Here is a 23,360-nt window from a genome sequence, read left to right on the forward strand (position 1 = left end):
GGTGATCCACTAGACGACCCCTGGTGACCCATCCACTAGACGACCCCTGGTGACCCACTAGACGACCTCTGGTGACCCACTAGACGACCCCTGGTGACCCATCCACTAGACGACCTCTGGTGACCCACTAGACGACCTCTGGTGACCCACTAGACGACCTCTGGTGACCCACTAGACGACCTCTGGTGACACACTAGACGACCCCTGGTGACCCATCCACTAGACGACCCCTGGTGACCCACTAGACAACCCCTGATGACCCACTAGATGACCCCTGGTGACCCACTGGATGACCTCTGGTGACCCATCCACTAGACGACCCCTGGTGACCCAGTAGACGACCCCTGGTGACCCACTAGACGACCCCTGGTGACCCACTAGACGACCTCTGGTGACCCACTAGATGACCTCTGGTGACCCACTAGATGACCCCTGGTGACCCACTAGATGACCCCTGGTGACCCACTAGATGACCTCTGGTGACTCACTAGATGACCTCTGGTGACCCACTAGATGACCTCTGGTGACCCATCCACTAGACGACCCCTGGTGACCCACTAGACGACCCCTGGTGACCCAGTAGATGACCCCTGGTGACCCACTAGATGACCCCAGGTGACCCACTAGATGACCCCAGGTGACCCACTAGATGACCCCAGGTGACCCACTAGATGACCCCTGGTGACCCAGTAGATGACCCCTGGTGACCCACTAGATGACCCCAGGTGACCCACTAGATGACCCCAGGTGACCCACTAGATGACCTCTGGTGACCCACTAGATGACCCCTGGTGACCCACTAGATGACCTCTGGTGACCCACTAGATGACCTCTGGTGACCCACTAGACGACCTCCCAACACTTCAGCAGATACATTTTCTTGGAATGTCTGAAGGCATTTCCTTAAAACCTGTTAGGGCTAGGGGGCAGCATTGACACGGCTAGATAAAAAACATACCCGATTTAATCTGGTTACCACTCCTACTCAGTAACTAGAATATGCATATACTTATTACATATGGATAGAAAACACCCTAAATTTTCTAAAACTGTTTGAATGGTGTCTGTGAGTATAACAGAACTCAAATGGCAGGTCAAAACCTGAGAGATTCCTTTACAGGAAGTGGCCTGTCTGACCATTTCTTGAACTTCTTTTCCATCTCTATCATTTACTAAGGATCTCTGCTCTAACGTGACACTTCCCACGTCGTCCATAGGCTCTCATAGCCCGGGAAAAAAGAGAATGTCGTCATTCCAGCCCCAGGCTGAAACACATTATCGCCTTTCTCAAGTGGCCCATCAAGAGACACTAGCTTATGCGCGTGACCCCGACCGCCCCCGCCTTTGGGATTTTTTCCTCTGTTTGCCGAAAAGGAGATTCCCTGTCGGAATTTTATCGCTTTTCTACGAGAAAAATGACGTAAAAATTGATTTTAAACAGCGGTTGACATGCTTCGACGTACGGCAATGGAATACTTTGAATTTTATTGTCAGGAATTGCGCCAGCGCGACACTTCTTTACTATTTCGGATAGTGTCTGGAACGCATACGAACAAAACGCCGCTATTCGGATATAACGATGGATTATTTTGGACCAAACCAACATTTGTTATTGAAGTAGACGTCCTGGGTGTGCATTCTGACGAAGACAACAAAAGGTAATGACATTTTTATAATAGTAAATATGATTATGGTGAGTGCTAAACTTGCCGGGTGTCTAAATAGCGAGCCCGTGATGCCTGGACTATGTACTTAGAATATTGCAAAATGTGCTTTCACCAAAAGCTATTTTAAAATCGGACATATCGAGTGCATAGAGGAGGTCTGTATCTATAATTCTTAAAATAATTGTTATGCTTTTTGTGAACGTTTATCGTGAGTAATTTAGTAAAATGTTAGCGAATTCCCCGTAAGTTTGCGGGGGTATGCTAGTTCTGAACGTCACATGCTAATGTAAAAAGCTGGTTTTTGATATAAATATGAACTTGATTGAACAAAACATGCATGTATTGTATAACATAATGTCCTAGGGTTGTCATCTGATGAAGATCATCAAAGGTGAGTGCTGCATTTAGCTGTCTTCTGGGTTTTGGTGACATTGTATGCTGGCTTGAAAAATGGGTGTCTGATTATTTCTGGCTTGGTACTCTGCTGACATAATCTAATGTTTTGCTTTCGTTGTAAAGCCTTTTTGAAATCGGACAGTGTGGTTAGATTAACGAGAGTCTTATCTTTAAATGGCTGTAAAATAGTCATATGTTTGAGAAATTGAAGTAATATGATTTTGAAGATTTTGAAAATCGCGCCACAGGATGGCAGTGGCTGTTACGTAGGTGGGACGAATTCGTCCCGCCGGTCCCATAGAGGTTAAAAGTAATTGTCTGGAGGGTCATGGGGAAACCGATGGGTCATGGGGAAACAAGCAAGGCTTGAAAAGCATGGTGCTGAAAGAGGTCATTTTAGGTTTTTAATGCATATATACAAGTAGATTTAAACACATAATATCCAATATAATCAGGGGTTCAAGCTGCGTGCTGGCGAGACCCTGTTGTATTGTTGCTGTTGGTTATTAGGGGTTCAAGAAGCGAAGCTAGTGAAATCCGGTTGTATTTGTTGCCGTTGGTTATTAGGGGTTCAAGAAGCGAAGCTATTGAAATCCTATTGTATTTGTTCCAGTTCATTATCGTTATTATATGCATGCACATTCAGAATCGAGTGAATTTGGGCCATTGCTGGGCTGATTCTGGCCCTAAAATGGCAGCTTTGGCTCAGTTCAGGTTGCCAGATCTGGGCCGAATGACTCTGGGCTAGTCTGTACAGTCATTCATTTCGGACTCATGCCTGATCCGGTTGCCAGACCCGGGCCATCAGTTTTAGATCTGGCATGCCAGAATCAGGCCAGATGTTTGTGCTACCTGGGTTAAGGAAAAAGTGAATGAACGTCTTTTTTTTTTTAACCTTAATTTAACTAGGCAAGTTTTGTGTCTTTGGCTATGCCGGATTAAGTGATATGACATGCTAACCTATAAAATTCTTTCTCTAATTAATATTACCTGATTAAGCTAATGTAATTAACTAGAAAGTCGGGGCACCACGGAAGAACGTTTATAGAGCCGTTATCTTCCGAATAAACTCTTAAAATACTTAGTAATACTTTACATCGGTAGCAGTCAATATTAACCCTTATCTTATTTTCAGTCTCATAATGAAAGTTGTAAATTCTTGGCTATCTTCACGAACCCTGGCTAACAAGTTGAATCAGCAATACCAAATTGGGTTTAATTATTTATTTACTAAATACCTAAACTAATCACACAGAATTACATATACACAGAATACAAATGATGTCATACAGAAAACGTCCTGGTGGACGGAACCTGTATGAAAGCTGGTTACACAAAGGAAAGGGGGTTGGGCTTGAATGAAAGAGCGGGAAGATTTAGGAACGAAGAAACAGCAGCTATGCTATCATAAATACATTATCTTATGCATTACTAAATTACCGCCCATTTGGAAAAGGAAAATGCAATAAATATTTACTCTGAGCTGCGCTTCGGTATATTGGTCGTAGATGCTGGCCGGGTTGGCCAGCAGATCTTCCTGTCCTCGGAAGAATGTCTCTGGTGGTAAATTGGATACGTGGTGGTATCTTCGTCCGTCTGTTAGACTGGATCCGTCGTCCGTCCTTTCCTAGCCCCCGTCTACAGCGGCCGCTGCTAACTCAACGGCTAGGAAGTATCACTTCTGTAGTGAATAAGCTCAAAGTTCATTCCATTCGCCGCCAAGGTTGGCTTAGTTCTGTACTTGACGTGTGTCCTTCTAACGTAGAGGCTGCAGACCTCACGTACTGGAACACGTGGTTATCTTTTCGTCAAAGGCTTATATAGTGGAGAGGGGGAAGGATGTGTTTCATCGTTTATAACCCCTGTCTCTTCACAGGGGTGGGCCACTGATCAAGCAGGGCATTTTCCTTATGAAAACCCAATTCTCTCATTTGGAAGCTAAAATTACATTTAATCTCCTAACAAACAATTTCAATATCAAACAATTCAATTGCATAACAATTCCATGTGACTCTGATAACTAGAGGGTGTATACTTTCCCAGGTACAGTTTATGTCGTCCTGTCATCAGTCATAATGTCTCAGATGACAACCGAACTGACATCCATACTCATTACGTTCCAAAGCATATTTCCAACTGGTTTTATTACCAAAATATGGTTCCTTTCCCCATTTGTTTGATGTTCCCAGACTCTCTATATTTAACAGGACAGCAGTCCTTCAGGACAGCAGTCCTTCAGTAGGGTCAGAGAGGGGAAGGAAGAAAGGTATTTATGGGGGGGGGGTCATAAACCTTACCCACAGGCCAACGTCATGACAGTCCCCCCATGTTGGGTTCAATCTTGCGATTAACCTGCATGTTGTAAACCAACATAAAAATGAATGTGGGTTGTCCTGGTTGTGGATCATCGTTGTGGTCCCCATCTGGCGGTCGACCCGGGTAGGGTGTCTGCAAATGAAGAAGTCCGCTCCAAGGCTGGGCAGCAGATGTCCAGTTGGTGGTTGCTATTGCAGTCCCCCCTCTGGTGGTCGACCCGGGTAGGGTCTCTGCAAATGAAGATGTCCGTTCCATGGCTCGGCAGCGGATGTCCGGATTGGGATCGCCGTACCGGACCCGTCGTCTGGTCGTCCAGACTGGAATATCTGGGCAGTAACTTAGGCAGATGTTAACAACGCACACACACTCATGAAATATATCATTACATTTCCTCCCAAATGAGCGGCGTTGTGGCACTAACTGATGGTTGTATGGGGGATGGCTCTATCACTTTCTATGTGCCGAAGAAAATGAAACAAAATGAATGAAAGCATAAACAAAACAAAATATAGTTATGCCACCTTAATCATCTAATTGGACTGAATTCTATCTACGTCCATGGTCTTGGCAAAATTACCCTATCATGGCATTGTCTAATGTCATATCTAGGGCTTTCCTAATTGGCGGGGTGGCGCTTAGGGTACTATCCTAAGTTGACAACTATATGATAAGTCTACAGCTGTAAGGCACTAGTTTTGGGCAGTCTACAGGGATGACCTATGGACTTCTGGTTAGAAAACTGGTGAGTGCTGTAGAGTCAAAGGCCTAGAAGTAAATGTTCAACTTTACTAAGGCTGGTATTTTGCTTGGATCCTTAAGTGATCCTAGCATAAATCCTAATTGGATGTTCCGTTGTGCATGTGCGTTTATGCTTACACAATCGTGCATGTCAAGGGAAGAAAACCAAGTATCCTGGCAGATTACAACTTGTTCAGAATGAGTGTGACGTAGTCAGGTAATTTTCAGGTCAATGCCTGGAGGTCAGTCAGAATTGGTGTCAAGGGAGTCTGTAGTAGTTTTTCTACAAGTCACTGTGTCTTCCACTATTGTAGTGGCAGTAGGTATGAAGTCTATTTCATAGCTATGTTATCCACGGAGGAGCTAACCTCACGACGGAAGTACTCTAAGTATTAGACCAGTCGTACGTGGTGTGATCATGGTTCATGACTTCTAATAATTTTCCTCCTGAATGGAGGGTCCTATTTATTAGTGACATGTGTGTTAACTATTGGAAGAGTGCACTGGAGATTCCCCTCCACGCGTTGCACTCTGAGTGACTCCTATGTCGCTATTATCAATAGCAATTTAACTTGTGAGGTTACTAATCCTCTTACTGAGTGTTGCTGGACTGACTGTGGTATTGGTACTGGTCTTCAAGGGGTCCAGTTGTCCTACCGATTTATTCTGAAATATTATCTACCGGAACACATGATTGGAGCATATTACTAGCTGTATTGTAGTTTAACCTACACATGGCAAGGAATGATTATTGTTGCCATTTGTTATGGAGGTGGACAAGTCCATTGGACTTCCTTTACGACCAGTGTGGTACACCTCAGTACTATCTTAGATGTGTTCTAAGATAATCCCCGTCTAGGGGCCTGTCTGCTCCTCACTGTTCTCATAGGGGAGTTTACAACTAGATTTGATTTATGCTCTGGTGGCCTCGTACGGTGTTGTCCGTAGTCTCGACCCCCCCACCGGCCTCGATGAGGCTCATCATGGGTCTGGGCAACTATTCCCCCCCTTTGTGTCTCGGGACCCCCCCACCAGCGGGTGGTGTTGGTGTCCGAGGCGCAAACGAAAAGGTCGGACCCTATGTACGAGTTGTCAGTGGCCGCGTTATTATGAGAATGGCTGTAACCTTTCAACCAAATCTCCTGGTGTTTGTGCTTCAACACCCTCAGTGGCTGTCGAGGTCTGTCAGTCACCACCGCGTCCGCGTGTGGCAACCTCTTCAGTACCTGCAAACTGAGACGAGGATATCGGTCTGTGATATCGCAAAGTGTTTCACCAGTGGGAGTCATCGGGTCAGTTGCTGGACTGACGCCATTAGTGTCATTGTAAGGGGTGACAGTCCCCAACAAAGCAGAAGGTGTATCATCGGAAGCAGAGTGTACTCTGCGCATCAATGTTTTTCTTGCTGAGACGGCCGCAGTGCTTGCGGAAGTGTCCGAAGGGCAAGAGAAGTTCATCTCAACTTCCGTATTGCACGACTGCAAGGAGGAGGGAAGTTGCTCATTCACAGAGACAGCTGGCTCGAAATCATGAAAAGAATGGTCAATCAGATTGGCTGATGGAATGTGTCGAGATATCGTAATATCTCCTTGAATCGGATTCTGCACCAAGAGGTTTCTAAACGACTTTTTCCCAAGGGGTGCTTTCGACAGATACCCCTCGTGAATGACTGCATTGCAGCTAGCGTTAGGGGAAGACAGGGTGGTCAGTGGAGAAGGCACTGTGGCCTGTGACCATACCTGGTTGGTTTTCCAATCCATCAATGGGAGTAATCGATCCATCAAGTCTGCTCCAAGTAGCAGGGGTACAGTTTTGAGGCTGGTAACATACACAGGGTGAACGAGCGATACATCCTTGAACTGTAGTTTCAGCATGACTCTCAATGTGAGAGGCGAGGTAGTCTGAGTGACCCCTCGAAGTGTAGTTTCGCATCGTTCCACTTTTAACCAACGTTTAGTTGGCTTCAAAGCCCTTTTGAGATCATCAAACAATGTTTGAGAGATGAGTGATATTGTCGCACCCGAATCAATTAGCGCATGACAAGTTAAGCAGTCCTCCAGGACTGTTTCCAGGTATGGCCGTTTAGATTCGTGGTTAGTGGACATATTCCCCACAAAGTGGAGTGGTCGTTCGCAACGACGTGATGTGCCATTTCTGTTCAAGGTGGAAGCAGATTGACTTTTCCGATTTTGAGTGGGCTTGGCTTTAACGAAGCATTTGACCTTTTTCTTCTTAAATTTTGTATCAGAGTCTACAGACAAAGCCCGGGGGCTTGTTTCTTGATCAGGCGGGCCCTGGATAGGGTCTTGAATGAGAGCGGGAGAAATTTGAACTTTAACGTCCTTGCTATGGGTGTTAATTTCTGCGGACCTGGTGTCCGGTAATTCCCCGTCTAGTCCTTGTGACTTATCTTTTACCCTTTTCTCAAATTGTTCTCGCTTTAGTTCTTCACGTAGTGGAACTTCTGGAGAACATTGGTCTACGTTTTGATCGTCCTTCAACCCTTTGTTACCCTTGTGCTCTGACACTTTGTGTGGGTTAGGTGCAGGAACGTAGCGAACAGGTCGATTGAAGCGGTAGTCGTTTTGAAGGCGACGTACTTGACAGTTATTTCGACGGTGGCGGTTATTGGAATCATGGTTTCGAGGTAGAAACTGTTGTTGTGCGTCATCTCTTGACGCTCCAATACCTGATAATGCACCCTCTAACTGGAGTGAGTGCTCCTGGTCAAACTTCAAAACCGAGTGGTCAGGGCTCTTAGTGTTGCGAGCTTTTGATGCCTCAAAAGCTGTGCTTGCAAGATCTCTGAGTTGTAAGATAGGCAAGCCAACGTGGGCTGCAGGGCCCAAGTAGGTAATGAAGGTGGGATACATGTTCGACAGAAACATTTGTTTGAATGGTAACAGCTTTTCCATTCCAGTTTCCGTGAGTAGGCCAAAATAAGCTGAACGAAGCCTAATGGTAGAAAGCTTGTGGGTGTTCGTTCCGAGCTTGTTTGACCGTGTTAGCCAGTGAGCTATCGTGTTTGCGAGTCGCAGAACCACTGAATTCTAATTTCAAAGCTGTGGCAAGTTTAGCGTAGTCATTTAGCACGTGTTGCTGTTGTAGGCGAATGAACCTCGTCACGTGTCTATTCGACGTTCGCTTCAACAGGTAAACCCTGTCAGAACCCGTAGCATTCAGGTAGCCACCCAACGCATCCTCTATGTCAGCTAGGAACGTCTCAGTATCGTTTGGCTGACCTGGAACGGGGTCAAAGGTGGGGAAATTCTTGACGAGTTTGTCAAGGTATTCCGCGTCAAGCGGGCGGAGAGGGTTGGCTTCATCCTGAGAAGAAATTGGGGCCGACAGGCCAAGAGGAGAAGCCAAGCTTTGGCTTTGTTGGCCAAGAGGCTCCATATTACTCAGTGCCGAATGGCCAAGAGGAGAAGACTGAGGGACACATGATGGAGGCAATGTCTGAAACCTATCGTCTTCACTCCTTTGAGTACCGGACTCCGGTTGCTTGGATGGGTAGTCATGCTGTAGAGCGTGACCATTCTGGACTTCCTCCAGATGGTACCTAAGGGTGGTCTTCTGCTGCATTGCAGAGTCCACTTGAGCGCTTAGAGTACCGATTTTGGACACGTGAGTGTCACCTCTGCTCCTTTCGGTCTCAAACTTATCTGTCATGGTTTGCAGATAGAGGTCTCGAGTACGGAGCGAGAGATTCAGTGATGAGATTTCCTCTGCTTGCTTAGAAATCAATATTTCCATCCTCATCACCTGAATTCTCTCATCATTCAATTGGTCAGCGACTTCAATAAGTTCTGCTGATTTGTCATCCAACTTTGTCATTGTGTTCATCAACTGATCGTCTTTGGTCTGCAGAATTTGGAGTAGAACATCGTTACCTTGAGTAACGTTCAACAAAACTGCCTGCATGTTATCTAATTGTGCGCTCCTGTTTATAGATAACTCGACAGATTTATCTAATTTGGATTGGACTACATCGTATTTAGTTTTGGCTAAATCGAGTTGTTCCTGCAGATGACGATTTTGTTGGAGAGTTTGTGCTCGTTCATCGTCATAAGTATTTGCAATTACTTTTAATTCTTCCGATTTCAAACGCAGTTCCTCGGCTAGCAGAATGTTTTCATTTCCTGCTTTTGTCAATAGTTGCTCAGTTCTCTCCACCTTTGCCTTCATGTTAGCCATGTCTTGCACGTGTTTCAGCTGTGCACTGTGGTATTGGATCGATGCCAACCTTTGATGGCGATACATAAGTGCTAAAGTGGAGAGAACCGTCACAAAGCCTGTGTTTGATGGTTGATTTTGGAGAGCGTTCGCAATTTCGGCTGTGTTTTCGCTAATGTCATAATTAGGGTTGGTATCCCTGCTGAGGTCAGAGATCGATCCTTTTATGGGTTGAGGTTCACTAATTAGCGGAGGAGTGGTGACCACCTCCTTTGGTAGCTTGCACATTATTAGAAAAATTTAGAGGAAAAATGTTCCTATTTTTTTTCAATGTTTGGGTTTGGAATTCATTGGAAGCTGCAAAGACAAGTTTAATCTATTCATAGATGTTGACGAACCATCAGTACTGTACCAGTAATGTGGAAGTTGGACGTGAATGAATTTGCAAAAGCAAATTGAATTAATTAATCAATGCCAATGATTAATCCTACCTGGGTAGGCTATCTGGGTATTAAACTTGAATTCATCCAGGTTAATATGGGAAGTTTAAAAGTGTCTAATTTGATAGCAAGAACATTAAGGTATGTTCAACAATTTAACTTATTAAATTGAATGAGATGATAATCCATACAATCTCCATTGATTGGATATCATAAGTGTAAACAGTAGTTCAAATGTTGGGAACACTCCCCACTATGGTACACTTCTTCCTTGGGCCGAAGCCACATGGGATTCCCGCGGGGCGGGACTTCTGTCAGTACTGGATTACTGAATGGGTTTTGCAAAAACCAAATTTTACTGATTTATCAATTTTAATGATAAATCAAACCTGTATAGGCTATTTGGGATTTAAACTTGAATTAACCTGAGAGGTTTATTCATCTAGGTTAATGTGGAAAAAAGATTACAATGTCTCATTTAGAAAACTCATCAATTTGGATATTATTTAAAAGATCCACTTGAGAATGTAAATCTGGCAATTTCACTTATTAGTTCAATTGAATAAGACATCGATATCCGTCTGGATATCACGAGTAACAACTTGAGTGTCACCTGACTAATTCTTCTTGAAGGAAAGTACTGGTGACTCTTCAGAGGTCCCTGCTGGCACACGCTGAAATCAAGCGGAAGTACCCAGGGCGGGACTTCCGTTCAGCAAGGCGGAGGATTTACAATGTGGCACATAACAAAATGGCTGTTTTCCCTTTTGTTAGCTTAGCATCTCGAGCAAGCTAATGCTACTTTATGCCTGAAAAATGCTCAACATAGGATTCCCTTGGCAAGGGAATGGTTTTACTTATAACGTATTATGTTCAAACCCTTTTCGGCGATATTTGACGATGTTTTAACCGGAACTCGCGGCAAACAACGAAATGCACCGTGGTCTACTCGCATCGAAACGCGAGAGAGACAGAGAGATACTTATCGCTGGTCAAGCTAATCTCTCCTAAATTTCAATCGGCTGGCTCTTTGTCCTCGCTCGAGAAATTAATAATGACCTAGCCAACACGCGTCTGAAACGTGCGAGGCAGAAATAGCCCAGCGTTTGGCCAAACGCTCTATTTCTCAGATAGCTTTATCAGCCCTCATACAGAACTGTATAGTTTAAGCTCCCCACTGACTACGTCAGAGCACAACACGGAGGCGATTCTCCAGAGCACACACGCACCAATAATTCCGGTCTACAATTCCCATAATGTATATAATAAACTTGGTATATTATGTAATCTGCTTTTCAATTTTATATAGGCTGAATCAAAATGAAAGCGTCATCATATTTTAGATTCCTCGCACGGGGGCTCCAATATGTCTGTTCAGACCCTTTTCGGATCATTGAACAATGTTAAATTCTTAGGAAGCAGAGTATACTCTGGGCTAACAAGTGGAGAAGGCACTGTAAAATTGGGTTTAATTATTTATTTACTAAATACCTAAACTTATCACACAGAATTCCAAATACACCGAATACAAATGATGTCATACATGATGGCTGGTTACACAAAGGAAAGGAGGTTGGGCTTGAATGAAAGAGCGGGAAGACTTAGGAATAAAGAAACAGCAGCTATGCTATCGTAAATACATTATCTTATGCATTCTAAATTACCGCCCATTTGGAAAAGGAAAATGCAATAAATATTTACTCTGAGCTGCGCTTCGGTAGATTGGTTGTAGATGCTGGCCGGGTTGGCCAACAGATCTTCCTGTCCTCGGAAGAATGTCTCTGGTGGTAAATTGGATACGTGGTGGTATCTTCGTCTGTTCGTTGTTAAACTGGATCCGTCGTCCGTCCTTTCCTAGCCCACGTCTACAGCGGCCGCTGCTAACTCAACGGCTAGGAAGTATCACTTCTGTAGTGAATAAGCTCAAAGTTCATACCATTCGCCACCAAAGCTCACGCCGAGGTTGGCTTAGTTCTGTACTTGACGTGTGTCCTTCTAACGTAGAGGCTGCAGACCTCACGTACTGGAACAACTGTGGTTATCTTTTCGTCAAAGGCTTATATAGTGGAGAGGGGGAAGGATGTGTTTCATCGTTTATAACCCCTGTCTCTTCACAGGGGTGGGCCACTGATCAAGCAGGGCACTTTCCTTATGAAAACCCAATTCTCTCATTTGGAAGCTAAAATTACATTTAATCTCCTAACAAACAATTTCAATATCAAACATTTCAATTGCATAACAATTCCATGTGACTCTGATAACTAGAGGGTGTATACTTTCCCAGGTACAGTTTATGTCGTCCTGTCATCAGTCATAATGTCTCAGATGACAACCGAACTGACATCCATACTCATTACGTTCCAAAGCATATTTCCAACTGGTTTTATTACCAAAATATGGTTCCTTTCCCCATTTGTTTGATGTTCCCAGACTCTCTATATTTAACAGGACAGCAGTCCTTCAGTAGGGTCAGAGAGGGGAAGGGAGAAAGGTATTTATGGGGGGGGGTCATAAACCTTACCCACAGGCCAACGTCATGACACAAGTCAGTTAAGATCAAATTTTTATTTTCAATGACAGCCTAAAAAAAGTGAGTTAACTGCCTTGTTCAGGAGTAGAACAACATAATTTTACCTTGTCAGGTCAGAGATTTGATCTTGCAACCTTTCAGTAACTAGTCCAACACTCTAACCACCAGGCTAACTGATGCCCCAGGTAGCCTAGGTAGCCTTTGGGTCTAGAAACCCAAAGGTTGCATCTTCAAATCTCATCACGGACAACTTCAGTATTTTAGCCAAACAGCAACTTCTCAACTACTTACTACTTTTTAGCTACTTTGCAGCTACGTAGCATTATAGCTAACCATTCCCCTAATTCTAACCTTAACTCTTTAACCTAACCTTAACCCTAACCTTAACCCCTAATCCCTAGCCACAACAAATTGCAATTCATAACATATCATACGAAATGGATGATGGACATCCACAAATTAATACATACCATACGAAACGTAACATATCATACTAAATGGAGGGAGACAGATTTACATTTACAATGTTACGTCTTTCCTCTGAGTCCAGGTTGCTTTATTATGAAGAACCTGTAGCCCACTGTCTGGCTTTCCGATAAGCTAACAAACAGACAAGCAAACACTCGAACATAACTAAAGTTCCTTGTTGCGTCCCTCAACTCAACATTGCATTCAAGCTGTTTTTCTGTTTTGCCCACTGACTCTTCTCTTCCTATCCCTCACTGCAATGCCTTTCTCTCTCCTATCCCCCACTGCAATGCCTTTCTCTCTCCTGTCGCCCACTGCAATGCCTTTCTCTCTCCTGTCCCCCACTGCGATGCCTTTTACTCTCCTATCCCCCACTGCAATGCCTTTCTCTCTCCTGTCCCCCACTGTAATGCCTTTCTCTCTCCTATCCCCCACTGCGATGCCTTTCTCTCTCCTATCCCCCACTGCAATGCCTTTCTCTCTCCTATCCCCCACTGCAATGCCTTTCTCTCTCCTGTCCCCCACTGTAATGCCTTTCTCTCTCCTATCCCCCACTGCGATGCCTTTCTCTCTCCTATCCCCCACTGCAATGCCTTTCTCTCTCCTGTCCCCCACTGTAATGCCTTTCTCTCTCCTATCCCCCACTGCGATGCCTTTCTCTCTCCTATCCCCCACTGCGATGCCTTTCTCTCTCCTGTCCCCCACTGCAATGCCTTTCTCTCTCCTATCCCCCTCCATCCCACTCTCCTCTCCTCCCCCATCAGGACTCAATATCATGGCAGAACATCTGTCCCAGAGCGAACTGGACTACCCCTTTAAACTGCTGGAGTATTTCAATGGATTCAGAGTCTCAAAGGTTGGACTTTATAATATTTCTTTATCATGTAGATTGACATCCCCTGACCTATGGTACAAAACCACTGGAAATATTTACAACGTAATGTACAGATATGTAGTTTAGATCTCACAAAATGACATTATGTAAACACCAAAAGATGCTGTCAGACTGCAAGAGTCCTCTGACCCCTGACCTTGACTGTTGCCCCTCCTATCAGGTTATCTTCTCAGCCTGTGAGTTGGGGGTGTTTGACCTCCTGCTGCTGTCCCAGAAGCCTCTATCTGCGGAGCTCGTAGCCCAGGAGCTGGGCGCCAGCGTGGACGGGATTGAGCGCCTTCTGGACGTACTGGTGGGAGTCGACATCCTGGAGGTGGAGCAGATAGATGGGACAGGTGAACCGCTTACACCTTACCACTAACACAGACACGCATACATACATTATAACATTCACACTATACAATCACATTTAATCAATCAATCAAATGTATTTTATAAAGCCCTTTTTACATCAGCTGATGTCACAAAGTGCTGTACAGAAACACAGCCTAAAACCACAAACAGCAAGCAATGCAGGTGTAGAAGCACTGTGGCTAGGAAAAACTCCCTAGAAAGGCCCAAACCTAGGAAGAAACCTAGAGAGGAACCAGGCTATGAGGGGTGGCCAGTCCTCTTCTGGCTGTGCCGGGTGGAGATTATAACAGCACATGGCCATTAACGCCAGATTGTTCTTCAAGATGTTCAAACGTTCATTGATTACCTGCAGAGTTGTAGACGGTGCAACAGGTCAGTACCTCGGAGTAAATGTCAGTTGGCTTTTCATAGCCGAGCATTCAGAGGTCGAGACAGCAGGTGCAGTTGAGAGAGAGAGCGAGAGATTCGAAAACAGCAGTTCCTGGACAAGGTAGCACATCTGGTGAACAGGTCAGGGTTCCATAGCCGCAGGCAGAACAGTTGAAACTGGAGCAGCATCACGATCAGGTGGACTGGGGACAGCTAGGAGTCATTAGGGCAAGTTGTCCTGAGGCATGGTCCTAGGGCTCAGGTCCTCTGGGAGGGTGAGAGGGAGATATAGGATATAACCCCACCCACTTTGCCAAAGCACAGCCCCCACACCACTAGAGGGATATCAACAGACCACCAACTTACTACCCTGAGACAAGGCTGAGTATTGTCACCACACCACTAGAGGGATATCAACAGTCCAACTTACTACCCTGAGACAAGGCTGAGTATAGCCCCCACACCACTAGAGGGATATCAACAGTCCAACCTACTTACTACCCTGAGACAAGGCTGAGTATAACCCACGAAGATTTCCACCGCACGAACATGAGGGGGCGCAAAATAAATCGGAGAGATAGGTAGCAGCGAGCCCATGTAATACTTTGTAGGTTAGCTGTAAATCAGCCCTAGCCTTAACAGGAAGTCAGTGTAGAGAGGCCAGCACTGGAGTAATATGATCAAATTTGGGGGTTTTAGTCAAGATTCTAGCGGCCGTGTTTAGCACTAACTGAAGTTTATTTAGTACTTTATCCGGGTAGCTGGAGAGTAGAGCATTGCAGTAGTCTAATCTAGAAGTGACAAAAGCATGGATTTGTTTTTCTGCATCATTACACACATGTACACATGGATTTTGTATTGTAAATATGTGGTTGTAGAGTAGTGACCTGAGGGCACACACTTAATTTGTTGTGAAATCTGTTGTGAATGTAATGTCATGTTTTTAATTGTTTAGAACTGCCTTAATTTTGAAGAGTAGCTGCTGCCTTGTCAGGAACTAATGGGGATCCATAATAAACCCCAGGAAGAGTAGCTTCTGCCTTGGCATGAACTAATGGGGATCCATAATAAACCCCAGGAAGAGTAGCTGCTGCCTTGGCAGGAACTAATGGGGATCCATAATAAACCCCAGGAAGAGTAGCTGCTGCCTTGGCTAATTGGGATCCATAAGAAACCCCAGGATGAGTAGCTGCTGCCTTGGCTAATGGGGATCCATAATAAACCCCAGGAAGAGTAGCTGCCGTCTTGGCAGGAACTGATGGGGATCCATAATAAACCCCAGGAAGAGTAGCTGCTGCCTTGACAGGAACTAATGGGGATCCATAATAAACCCCAGGAAGAGTAGCTGCTGCCTTGTCAGGAACTAATGGGGTCCATAATAAACCCCAGGAAGAGTAGCTGCTGTCTTGGCCTGAACTAATGAGGATCCATAATAAACCCCAGGAAGAGTAGCTGCTGCCTTGGCAGGAACTAATGGAGATCCATAATAAACCCCAGGAAGAGTAGCTGCTGTCTTGGCATGAACTTATGGGGATCCATAATAAACCCAAGGAAGAGTAGCTGCTGCCTTGGCAGGAACTAATGCGGATCCATAATAAACCCCAGGAAGAGTAGCTTCTGCCTTGGCATGAATGAATGGGGATCCATAATAAACCCCAGGAAGAGTAGCTGCTGCCTTGGCAGGAACTAATGGGGATCCATAATAAATCCCAGGAAGACTATCTGCTGCCTTGGCATGATGTCACGACTTCCGCCGAAGTCGGTCCCTCTCCTTGTTCGGGCGGCATTTGGTTGTCGACGTCACCGGCTTTCTAGCCGCCACCGATCCATTTTTCATTTTCCATTTTTTCTGTCTTTGTCTTACTTCACTCAACAAATTACTTGTTTATTATTTAACCCTCTGTTCCCCATGTTGTGTTTGTGAGTGATTGTTGTTGTAATTTGGTCCGTCTTTGTGGGCTCGTGATTTACTTTGTATATTTGTCTTTTTGAGTAAAGAACTTTGATTATGTATATCTGCTGTCCTGTGCCTGACTCTCTAAACCAGCTACACATAGGACCGTTACACATGAACTAATTGGGATCCATAACAAATACAAATAGACCCTTACCACCAACTCCTTAAAATTGCTTTTCATTGAGGAACATATAGATGGGACAGGTGACCTAACCCCTGACCCCTAAACTCTACCCTAACCTTCATCCTTCCACTTACCTTTAAGCTTACCACTTAAAATTAGGACATGTGAACCCCCTAAACTGTATTGACTTTATCACTCTGATCCTGTCCCCTTGTTTTCTCACTCATCATCATTACTATTAGTTAGATGGGTTCTGAAGTGTTATTGTTCTCTTGGTTCTAGTGTTACAGGAGTACTGTTCTCTTGGTTCTAGTGTATTACAGCAGTACCGTTATCTTGGTTCTACCGTGTTACAGCAGTAATATGTTGTTATTTTGGATCTAGTATTACAGCAGTACTGTTCTCTTGGTTCTAGTGTTACAGCAGTAATGTACTGTTCTCTTGGTTCTCGTGTTACAGCAGTACTGTTCTTTTGGTTGTAGCATGTTACAGCAGTACTTTTGTCTTTTTTATTTATTTATTTTTTATTTCACCTTTATTTAACCAGGTAGGCTAGTTGAGAACAAGTTCTCATTTACAACTGCGACCTGGCCAAGATAAAGCAAAGCAGTGCGTCACAAACAACAACACAGAGTTACACATGGAATAAACAAACATACAGTCAATAATACAATAGAGAAAGTTTATATACAGTGTGTGCAAATGAGGTACGATAAGAGGGGTGAGACAATAAATAGGCCATAGTGGCAAAATTATTATAGTATGGCAAATTAAACACTGGGGTGATAGATGTGCAGAAGATGAGTGTGCAAGTAGCGATGCTGGGGTGCAAAGGAGCAAAATAAATAAAATAAATAACAATATGGTGATGAGGTAGTTGGATGGGCTATTTACAGATTGGCCATGTACAGGTGCAGTGATCTGTGAGCTGCTCTGACAGCTGGTGCTTAAAGCTAGTGAGGGAGATATGAGTCTCTAGCTTCAGTGATTTTTGCAGTTCGTTCCAGTCATTGGCAGCAGAGAACAGGAAAGAAAGGTGGCCAAAGGAGGAATTGGCTTTGGGGGTGACCAGTGAAATATACCTTCTGGAGCGTGTGCTATGGGTGGGTGCTGCTATGGTGACCAGTGAGCTGAGATAAGGCTGGGCTTTACCTCGCAACGACTTATAGATGACATGTAGCCAGTTGGTTTGGCGACGGATATGAAGCGAGGGCCAGCCAACGAGAGCATACAGGTCGCAGTGGTGGGTAGTATATGGGGCTTTGGTGACAAAACGGATGGCACTGTGATAGACTGCATCCAATTTGCTGAGTCGAGTGTTGGAGGCTATTTTGTAAATGACATCGCCGAAGTCAAGGACCGGTAGGATAGTCAGTTTTACGAGGGTATGTTTGGCAGCATGAGTGAAGGATGCTTTGTTGCGAGATAGGAAGCCGATTCTAGATTTAATTTTGGATTGGAGATGCTTAATGTGAGTCTGGAAGGAGAGTTTACAGTCTAACCAGACACCTAGGTATTTGTAGTTGTCCACATATTCTAAGTCAGAACCGTCGAGTGTAGTGATGCTGGACGGGTGGGTAGGTGCGGGCAGCGATCGGTTGAAGAGCATGCATTTAGTTTTACTTGCATTGAAGAGCAGTTGGAGGCCACGGAAGGAGAGTTGTATGGCATTGAAGCTTGTCTGGAGGTTAGTTAACACAGTGTCCAAAGAAGCACCAGAAGTATACAGAATGCTGTCGTCTGCGTAGAGGTGGATCAGAGAATCACCAGCAGCAAGAGCGACATCACTGATGTATACAGAGAAAAGAGTCGGTCCGAAGATTGAACCCTGTTGTACCCCCATAGAGACTGCCAGAGGTCCAGACAACAGGCCCTCTGATTTGACACACTGAACTCTGTCTGAGAAGTTGTTGGTGAAACAGGCGAGGCAATCATTTGAGAAACCAAGGCTGTTGAGTCTGCCGATATGAATGTGGTGATTGACAGAGTCGAAAGCCCTGGCCAGGTCGATGAATACAGCTGCACAGTGTTGTCTCTTATCGATGGCGGTTATGATATCGTTTAGGACCTTGAGCGTGACTGAGGTGCACCCATGACCAGCTCGGAAGCCAGATTGCATAGCGGAGAATGTACGGTGGGATTCGAAATGGTCGGTGATCTGGTTGTTAACCTCTATGGGCTAGGTGGGACGCTTGCCTGTGGCGCGATTTTCAAAACGTTAAAAATCCTATTACTTCAATTTCTCAAACATATGACTATTTTACAGCTATTTAAAGACAAGACTCTCGTTAATCTAACCACACTGTCCGATTTCAAAAAGGCTTTACAAAGAAAGCAAAACATTAGATTATGTCAGCAGAGTACCAAGCCAGAAATAATCAGACACCCATTTTTCAAGCCAGCATATAATGTCACCAAAACCCAGAAGACAGCTCTAAATGCAGCACTCACCTTTGATGATCTTCATCAGATGACAACCCTAGGACATTATGTTATACAATACATGCATGTTTTGTTCAATCAAGTTCATATTTATATCAAAAACCAGCTTTTTACATTAGCATGTGACGTTCAGAACTAGCATACCCCCCGCAAACTTCCGGGGAATTCGCTAACATTTTACTAAATTACTCACGATAAACGTTCACAAAAAGCATAACAATTATTTTAAGAATTATAGATACAAGACCTCCTCTATGCACTCGATATGTCCGATTTTAAAATAGCTTTTTGGTGAAAGCACATTTTGCAATATTCTAAGTACATAGCCCAGGCATCACGGGCTCGCTATTTAGACACCCGGCAAGTTTAGCACTCACCATAATCATATTTACTATTATAAAAGTTTGATTACCTTTTGTTGTCTTCGTCAGAATGCACACCCAGGACTGCTACTTCAATAACAAATGTTGGTTTGGTCCAAAATAATCCATCGTTATATCCGAATAGCGGCGTTTTGTTCGTGCGTTCCAGACACTATCCGAAATAGTAAAGAAGTGTCGCGCGCATGGCGCAATTCGTGACAATAAAATTCTAAATATTCCATTACCGTACTTTGAAGCATGTCAACCGCTGTTTAAAATCAATTTTTACGACATTTTTCTCGTAGAAAAGCGATAATATTCCGACAGGGAATCTCCTTTTCGGCAAACAGAGGAAAAAATCCCAAAGGCGGGGGCGGTCGGGTCACGCGCCTAAGCCCAGTGTCCCTTGATCGGCCACTTGAGAAAGGCGATAATGTGTTTCAGCCTGGGGCTGGAATGACGACATTCTGTTTTTTCCCGGGCTCTGAGCGCCTATGGACGACGTGGGAAGTGTCACGTTAGAGCAGAGATCCTTAGTAAATGATAGAGATGGAAAAGAAGTTCAAGAAATGGTCAGACAGGCCACTTCCTGTAAAGGAATCTCTCAGGTTTTGACCTGCCATTTGAGTTCTGTTATACTCACAGACACCATTCAAACAGTTTTAGAAAATTTAGGGTGTTTTCTATCCATATGTAATAAGTATATGCATATTCTAGTTACTGGGTAGGAGTGGTAACCAGATTAACCTCTATGGGCTAGGTGGGACGCTAGCGTGCCACCCGTGGTGCACTCCATCAACAGCAGGTGCATTTCAAGAGCGGCAAATTTGAATCCAAATAAATGTCAAAATTCAAATTTTTCAAAAATACAACTATTTTACACCATTTGAAAGATAAACATCTCCTTAATCTAACCACGTTTTACGATTTCAAAAAGGTTTTACGGCGAAAGCATAAATTTAGAGTATGTTAGGACAGTACATTTACAAGAGTTGTGTGTAATGTTTTGTCAAGTCAAAGACAGGGTCACCAAAACCATAAAACCAGCTAAAATGATGCACTAACCTTTTACAATCTCCATCAGATGACACTCCTAGGACATTATGTTAGACAATGCATGCATTTTTAGTTCTATCAAGTTCATATTTATATCCAAAAACAGCGTTTTACTATGGCATTGATGTTGAGGAAATCGTTTCCCTCCAATAACCGGCAGTCAAGTCAGCGTCACAAATTAAATAATTAAAATTAGAAAACATTGGTAAGATATTATATTGTCATTTAAAGAATTATAGATTTACATCTCTTGAACGCAATCAACTTGCCAGATTTAAAAATAACCTTACTGGGAAATCACACTTTGCAATAATCTGAGCACTGCGCCCAGAAAAATACGCGTTGCGATACAGACTAGACGTCATGTTGGGGAGATCTAAAATCGAAAATACTATGTAAATAATCCATTACCTTTGATTCTCTTCATCAGATGTCACTTCCAGGTATCACAGGTCCATAACGAATGTAGTTTTGTTCAAAAAAGCTCATCATTTATGTCCAAAAATCTCCGTCTTGTTAGCACATGATCTAAGCCAGCCGGACTTCTCGTCATGAACGAGGGGAAAAAATATATTTCCGTTCGTTCAAACATGTCAAACGTTGTATAGCATAAATCATTAGGGCCTTTTTAACCAGAACATGAATAATATTCAAGGTGGACGAATGCATACTCTTTTATAACGTATTGGAACGAGGGTACCCAACATGAACTCGCGCGCCAGGTGTCTAATGGGACATCATCGTTCCATGGCTCTTGTTCGGTCAGATCTCCCTCCAGAAGACTCAAAACACTTTGTAAAGGCTGGTGACATCTAGTGGAAGCAATAGGAAGTGCCAAAATATTCCTCAGCCCCTGTGTTTTTCAATGGGATAGGTTTAAAGTCAATACAACACATCAGGTATCCACTTCCTGTCAGAAAATGTCTCAGGGTTTTGCCTGCCAAATGAGTTCTGTTATACTCACAGACACCATTCAAACAGTTTTAGAAACTTTAGAGTGTTTTCTATCCATATATAATAAGTATATGCATATTCTAGTTACTGGGTAGGATTAGTAACCAGATTAAATCGGGTACATTTTTTTTATCCAGACGTGCAAATGCTGCCCCCTAGCCCTAACAGGTTAAATCGGGTATGTTTTTTATCCAGCCGTGTCAATACTGCCCCCTAGCCCTAACAGGTTAACTTGGCTTTCGAAGACCTTAGAAAGGCAGGGTTGGATAGATATAGGTCTGTAGCAGTTTGGGTCTAGAGTGTCTCCCCCTTTGAAGAGGGGGATGACCACAGCAGCTTTCCAATCTTTGGGAATCTCAGACGATTCGAAAGAGAGGTTGAACAAGCTAGTAATAGGGGTTGCAACAATTTCGGCGGATAATTTCAGGAAGAGAGGGTCCAGATTGTCTAGTCCTGCTGATTTGTAGGGGTCCAGATTTTGCAGCTCTTTCAGAACATCAGCTATCTGGATTTGGGTCTTGTTTCTAGACTGTTACGTCAGTACTGTTGTCTTTGTTCTATAGTGTTTCAGCAGTAATCTAGTGTTACATAAGTGCTGTTCTCTTGGTTCTAGTGTTACATTAGTGCTGTTCTCTTGGTTTTAGTGTGTTACAGCAGTAATGTCCCCTTGGTTCTAGTCTTACAGCAGTATTGTTCTCTTGGTTTTAGTGTGTTACAGCAGTAATGTTCTCTTGGTTTTAGCGTGTTACAGCAGTAATGTTCTCTTGGTTCTAGTCTTACAGCAGTATTTTTCTCTTGGTTCTAGTGTTACAGCAGTACTGTTATCTTGGTTCTCATTTTACAGCGGCAATGTATTGGTTCTAGTCTTTCAGCAGTACTGTTCTTTTGGTTGTAGCATTGTTCAGCAGTACTTTTGTCTTTGTTCTAGAGTGTTACAGCAGTACTGTTCTCTTTGTTCTATAGTGTTACAGCAGTAATGTGTTGATCTCTTGGTTCTACTTTTCCAGTAGTTCTGTTCCCTTCGTTCTAGTGTTACAGCAGTACTGATCCATTTGTTCTAGTGTTACACCAGTACTGTTCACTTTGTTTTAGAATGTTACAGCAGTGCTCTTCTCTTGGTTTTATCTTGTTACAGCAGTAATGTACTGTTATTTTGGTTCTTGTGTTACAGCAGAACTGTTCTCTTGGTTTTATCTTGTTACAGCTGTAATGTACTGTTATTTTGGTTCTTGTGTTACAGCAGTACTGTTCACTTGGTTCTAGAGTGTTACAGCAGTAATCTACTGTTCTCTTTGGTCTAGTGTTAGAGCATTGCTGTTCTCTTGGTTCTAGTGTTCCAGTAGTTCTGCTCTCTTCGTTCTAGTGTTACAGCAGTACTGTGCTGTTGGTTCTAGTGTTCCAGTAGTTCTGTTCTCTTCGTTCTAGTGTTACAGCAGTACTGTGCTGTTGGTTCTAGTGTTCCAGTAGTTCTGTTCTCTTCGTTCTAGTGTTACACCAGTACTGTGCTGTTGGTTCTAGTGTTCCAGTAGTTCTGTTCTCTTCGTTCTAGTGTTACAGCAGTACTGTGCTGTTGGTTCTAGTGTTCCAGTGGTTCTGTTCTCTTCATTCTAGTGTTACACCAGTACTATTCACTTTGTTTTAGAATGTTAAAACAGTACTCTTCTCTTGGTTTTAGCATGTTACAGCAGTAATGTTCTCTTGGTTTTAGTGTTACAGCAGTGCTGTTCTCTTGGTTCTAGTGTTCCAGCAGTAATGTTCTCTTGGTTTTAGTGTTACAGCAGTGCTGTTCTCTTGGTTCTAGTGTTCCAGCAGTAATGTTCTCTTGGTTTTAGTGTTACAGCAGTACTGTTCACTTGGTTCTAGTGTTACAGCAGTAATGTACTGTTCTCTTGGTTCTAGTGTTACAGCAGTAATGTACTGTTCTCTTGGTTCTAGTGTTACAGCAGTACTGTTCACTTGGTTCTAGTGTTCCAGCAGTAATGTTCTCTTGGTTCTAGTCTTACAGCAGTACTGTTCTCTTGGTTTTAGTGTTACAGCAGTACTGTTGTCCTGGTTCTAGACTGTTACAGCAGTACAGTTGTCTTTGGTTCTAATGTTACAGCAGTACAGTTCTCTT

At 43.7% G+C, this 23,360-nt stretch overlaps 1 protein-coding gene across 1 annotated transcript in view; it reads left to right on the plus strand.

Annotated features, from left to right (window-relative positions):
* asmt2 (acetylserotonin O-methyltransferase 2) overlaps positions 1-23,360 on the plus strand; it is an 87,009-nt gene that overhangs the window by 17,269 nt on the left and 46,380 nt on the right. Inside the window, exons 2-3 of the mRNA XM_014211603.2 lie at positions 13,496-13,587; positions 13,787-13,961. Coding sequence (XP_014067078.2) covers positions 13,507-13,587; positions 13,787-13,961 — 256 coding nt within the window. The 5' untranslated portion in view covers positions 13,496-13,506. The remainder of the gene's footprint in view (positions 1-13,495; positions 13,588-13,786; positions 13,962-23,360) is intronic.

This window comes from Salmo salar, chromosome ssa09, assembly GCF_905237065.1.
Source record: "Salmo salar chromosome ssa09, Ssal_v3.1, whole genome shotgun sequence".
NCBI lineage: Eukaryota > Metazoa > Chordata > Actinopteri > Salmoniformes > Salmonidae > Salmo > Salmo salar.